General features: G+C 67.2%; 2 protein-coding genes across 2 annotated transcripts; both read right to left on the bottom strand.

Moving 5' to 3' along the window:
* Window positions 1-224: 224 nt before the first annotated feature.
* Window positions 225-665, bottom strand: MNEG_13363 (hypothetical protein; the record flags this gene model as incomplete). The annotated part of the gene is made up of 2 exons (XM_014038166.1): window positions 225-477; window positions 640-665. The coding sequence occupies 2 exons, from the start codon at window positions 663-665 to the stop codon at window positions 225-227; spliced, it is 279 nt and encodes a 92-aa protein (XP_013893620.1).
* A 2,491-nt stretch (window positions 666-3,156) lies between these two features.
* On the bottom strand, window positions 3,157-4,771 carry MNEG_13362 (beta-glucosidase; the record flags this gene model as incomplete). Its single annotated transcript, XM_014038165.1, has 4 exons — window positions 3,157-3,356; window positions 3,704-3,827; window positions 4,204-4,346; window positions 4,732-4,771. The coding sequence occupies 4 exons, from the start codon at window positions 4,769-4,771 to the stop codon at window positions 3,157-3,159; spliced, it is 507 nt and encodes a 168-aa protein (XP_013893619.1).
* Between the last annotated feature and the right edge of the window lie 202 nt (window positions 4,772-4,973).

Here is a 4,973-nt window from a genome sequence, read left to right as displayed (position 1 = left end):
TGGGATTCCTATGCGTGGGGGTGGGTTCGACGCCGTCTCAACGCCGCGGGCGGCGCGCGCCAATGCTCATGCTTTGGCCGCTGCCGCCACGTCATATTTTGGTGCTACTCGTTTCGTTGTGGCCGCCTGCGGGACGCCGCCGAAGCGCCCGCACGCGACGATGCGCCCGCAGGCACGGGACGAGGCGCAGCCGCGGGCCCGGCGCCGCCGCGCCGCCGCGCCGCTCACTCGGCTGCGTCTCGCGACGCGCGGGCGCCCGTGGCGGCCTGGCCCTCCAGCTCCGGGTGCTTGCGCATATAGTTCACCGCGAACTTCGCAAACTGGGAGGGCAGCACGAACAGGGCGATGGCGTAGTACAGGGCGACGGGGCCGGCGGCGATGACGGCGGCCTTGAGGGTCGGCTCCTCGCTGTCGATCAGCAGCGCGGCCGCGAAGAACAGCAGGCCGCTGACGAGGATGGGCGCCGGCTGCAGCCACCTGGGATGAATTCACAGGAGAGGCAGGCGGGGGCGGCGTTGGACAGGGCCAGGGGGCGGCGCCACGGGGAGGCGGGGTTGGGATGAGCGCCAGCGGGGTTTGCTATGAAACGGGCTGCAGCAGAGCGAGGGCGGGTGAGCGGCGAGCGGCGCGGGGCCTTACCAGGGCAGGTAATGGAACAGGTTCATGTCCCAGTGGCTCCTGTACCATGATGAGCTGTGGCCCCCCGGCTGCTGCTGCTGCTGCTGTTGCTGGTGCTGGGCCGGCTGCTGCTGCGCTGGCTGGGGGACCGCCGGCGCGCCCTGGGGGGCGCCGTGGGGCGCGCCGCTGCTGACCGCCAGCGTAGAGACACGGGGCGCGCGAGCCCTTGCGGTGTGCTGCAGCAACGCAACGCAGCGGACTAGATGAGGGGAAAGGGCGTTCGGGGCAAGGGGGTGAGTTGTGCGCCTTGTGCAGCAGTGCGCGCCGCGAGCGCGCGCACGCTCGTGCCTTCGACCGAGGCAGGGGCAACTGGCCCTGCTGACGCTGTCCTGCACGCTGCTTGCGCGTACTCTGTCACGAATCACCCCACCACGCTTGAGGAGGACCGGGTCGCGCGGCCCACGACGCACCTTCGAGGGATCGAGCCATGCTGGTCCCCCGGAGCCCGCTGGTGCGTTGCGTAAAACGATTCGACATGGACTCCATGCTTTCAACGCGGTTTGAGCCGAGGTTTCCAGCGGAGCGGCGTGGCCTGGCGTGACCAGAGAGTGGAGTGTGTAGGAGAGTCCTTTCGGGCGTGCAAGGATATGGTAACACTGATAATTGGCGTTACGTTGAAACAGCCAGGCGGCCCTACGCAGCGAGCGCTGGGGACCTGCGCAAGCTGCCGACACACTCAGACTGTCAGAGGGACTCGAGCAGACGTTCGGGCTAAGAGAGTCTTAGATGCCCCAGAATGAACATCGGAGGCGAAAACTCGGAAACCATACTTTATTCCCCGTCTGATCGCTGCAAGGAGCGGCGTGGGACACTCGCGCTCCAAAGCGCTGTCGAGCTCGCAGGTGATCAGTACGTTGCGCCTTGGCAATTCTCCCGCATCGCGCATGGGTAGACCCCGCATGATTGCGCGCACAGACCACCTCACCGCATGCGGACCTCATAGCATGCGTCGACGCGCCGCACTCACGCAGGTGCGCCGACCGCCCTCACACACATGTGCCCTGCAGCACGCTCAGCTCAAGCGCCAATCCCCGAGCCCAGCCACATCAACGTGTTTGGACACTATTAATCTGACATGTCACGGCACGCGGCCCCAAATGGCCCATCTATTACTATAAATGCACAGCGAGCGCAGGGCGTGCCACGACGTTTCTGTTGATTACTAACCGATGCGACGCCCGCGTGCGCTCGCGTGCCGCAGAGTGAGTCCAGTTTGAGAGGCGTTGTGGTGGGTGTGACGTGCGTTTTTGGCCGGGGCCAGCCGGCTGGCGGGGCTTCAAGTGGCACGAAGCAAGTATTGTGGGGCGCACCACGCCGCGAGAGTGTGCAGCCCTACCTGAGCCGGTGTTTGGTGGGGCAACATTCACATGTGAGAAGCAGCGGTGCGACCAGCGGCGCAGCGCGCGGCTCTCGCTCTGGGCAATGGCAGGCGGGGCGGCATGCAGGGTTGAGGTGGAGGCGGAGGCTGCGGCTCGTTCCAGGCCTGCACAGGCACGCGGGAGAGGGGCGCGGGGAGGGGCGCCGGCCGGGGCCGACCCAGCAGGGCGCCCGCGCACACAGGAGCGCGGGGGAGGCGGCGCGCACACAGGAGCGCGCGGATGCGCACAGGCGCTGGGGTGGATGTGGGTGTGCCCAGGCTGCAAGAACGCGCGCGCAGGCGCGCCGCACGTTCAGCTGGAGGGGGGTAGGTTGCTGCGAGGCGATGAAATGTAGGGTCGTCGTTTAGCAGGGGCCGCGTGTACACGCGCAAGTATGCGTCCCGCACAGTGGCGGCGGCGGCGGCGGCGGCGCTTTGAGCGCAGGGGCGTCGCCACGCGCGGCGTGAAGTTTGGGGCTGCAAGCCCCGCCCATATGGCGGGGATGACTTCACACATGGTTGGCACATGGTGAAACACGATGACATCATGTGAGGTGCCGGCAACGGCCCCGGTAGGACACTGCATCAAAGGCCTAGGGCCTGGAACCGTGCCACAGCACGCGCACAGTCACGTTGTGCTTTGGACGGGCCGGCGCGCCGCTCGGCGTCGCGCGGGGGCAGGCAGGGGCATGTGGTTTGCGCGCCGCTGCCGGAAGCGGGGGGAGAGGGTGACAGCGGCTGCGCCTGGCGCCGCGGTGCGCCTCGACGCCAGCCTGGCGGGTGCCTGATAGCGCTATCGCGCGTTCGCTGCAAGAGCCTGCACTAAATGGGGGCTGAGCGGGGACCAACGCAAGAAAAGTCACAAGAAGGCACCGCATCTACTGCAAGGGGGCAGGCTATGGTGCATGGGGCAGAGGAGGCCCAGGGAGGGGTGGAGGGTGGGACAACGAGACCGCGGGGGATGCACGCATGCGCATGACCGCGCCGGCCCTTGCGCTGTCGGCTGCGCACTCACGCTCGCTCTGGGCCGGCGCGTCCGCCCCCGCCGGCCACACTTCCAACAGGCGCACGGGCGGCGCGCGTGGGCGGCGCCACCGGCGTCGCCCGCACGAATCGTGGCGTCACTCGAGGCGGTTGCGCCTGATGACCTCGCCGAGCCAGTTGGCGCTCATCTTGGGGACGCGCTCGAGCGTCTCGAAGTTCACGTAGTGAAGTCCGAACTTCTTAGTGAAGCCGTGGCCCCACTCGAAGCTGTCCAGGAGTGAGTTGACAAAGTAACCCCTCACGTTGACATCGTCCTTAACCACCGCCTTGTGCACCTCTGTAAGTCGCGCGTGAAGGCGCGTTGAAGAAGGGTGGGGGCGAGGGGTCTGCGCTCTGCAGTGTAGGGCCCTTTGGCACGCGGGCGCTTCGGGGACGTCGGAACGCCCTGAGCTGCCGCCGCAAGCTCGGCGTCGCCTTGCCGTGTCTGCGCGTCTGTTTCCCTCCGCAAGCGACCCCACGCAACTCAACCCCACCTACCCTCCTCATCACATACACCCTACACACCATGATAAGATGCACTGCTGACCACACATCTGCACCCAGAAATAAACGCCACACAAACATACAATTACACACACACACACACACACACACACACACACACACAGCATGCCGCAGCCTCACCCGTGAGGTAGCGCTTGAGGTACACCGCGCGCTCAATGTCCTTCAGAGCCTCCGCCACCCCCGCCTCCTCGACTGCCACGCCGTTCTCGGTGACGATGATGCCGCCCCGGGGGTTGTACTCCGCCTGAGGGTGGCGCGCGGCGGGGGTGGCGGTCAACAATTGGGGGTTGAAGTCGGGGCCGAAGGGAGAGGGGTGGCTGAGGGGGGGCCTTCCTGGCCCTCTGGACCACAGGCCTTTCAGGAGCAAGCACCCCCTACGACGTCGCAGGCTGGCACGCCGCACCACCTGTGTGCGCGTCACTAGGTCCACCACACCACCATCAGTCAGCAGCGCCTGGCACACAACACCATCCCCTCGCTCCTGCCGACACCTTGCCCTCCCTCCCAAATCAAGCAACCACACAGCCTGCCATCTACCAGCTTGCAGCCACACGCACACACGCTATCACGCGGCCGTACTACCACGCACCCCCCCCCCCCACTACCATCCCCTGCCGCACCTGGATGTAGTTGAGTACGCGCCTGATGCCCTCAGGGTGCACCCCCCACCCCATGGCCGTCGTCTTCCAGGCCGCGTCATCACTAAGGTCCACGCTGGCGTCCTGCCAGTACCCAGTCGACTCGATGTAGGGGTCCACCACCTCTGCATATGTTGGGTTGTAGGGGGAGGGGCGGTGTGCGGTGAGGGGGAGGGGTGGTGGGTGCGGGCGGAGGAAGTCGGAGGGTCAAAAGTTGGGGGATTCTGCCGTGGGGCTTCAGAGGGAGCTGCTACCAGGAGGAGGTCGCCGCATCCCTCATAGCCGCTGCTGGCGTTGCGGCGCGCACGCAGCGTTTGCGGGCGCTGCTGTGGATCATGATAGCCCCAACACCCCGCCGCCTGCGGCCCCCGGCGCCGCCTGCCCGCCGCGGCCCGAGCCCTTTCGCCTTCCGGCTGCGACACCCAGCACTTGGGCCGCTCCGTCCACCCCCCGTCTCTCGTGACTGCGCGTCACTCATCGCGGCAAGGCGGGGCGCCGGGCGGCTCTCACCCTTCCGGTGCTCGTCCGGTGCCGCCTGAACCTTGTCCATCCCGGGGCTCTCGGGCACGTCCCCCTCTGCAATTTCCCCGGCGCTCTCTGTGCGCCCTATCCGGCTGACGAGCTGGCTCGCCACGCGCGCCAGCGCCGGGCGCGCGTCCTTGGCCGGGCCCAGCTCCTTGAACCTGTGGCGCGCGTGTGATTGTGGTGTGTGTGTAGGGGTGGTGGGGGGACGCTGGGGGTGTGAGTGTGGG

Source organism: Monoraphidium neglectum (genome assembly GCF_000611645.1).
Source record: "Monoraphidium neglectum strain SAG 48.87 unplaced genomic scaffold scaffold03777, whole genome shotgun sequence".
Lineage (NCBI taxonomy): Eukaryota > Viridiplantae > Chlorophyta > Chlorophyceae > Sphaeropleales > Selenastraceae > Monoraphidium > Monoraphidium neglectum.
This window is presented reverse-complemented; position numbering and strand designations above follow the sequence as displayed.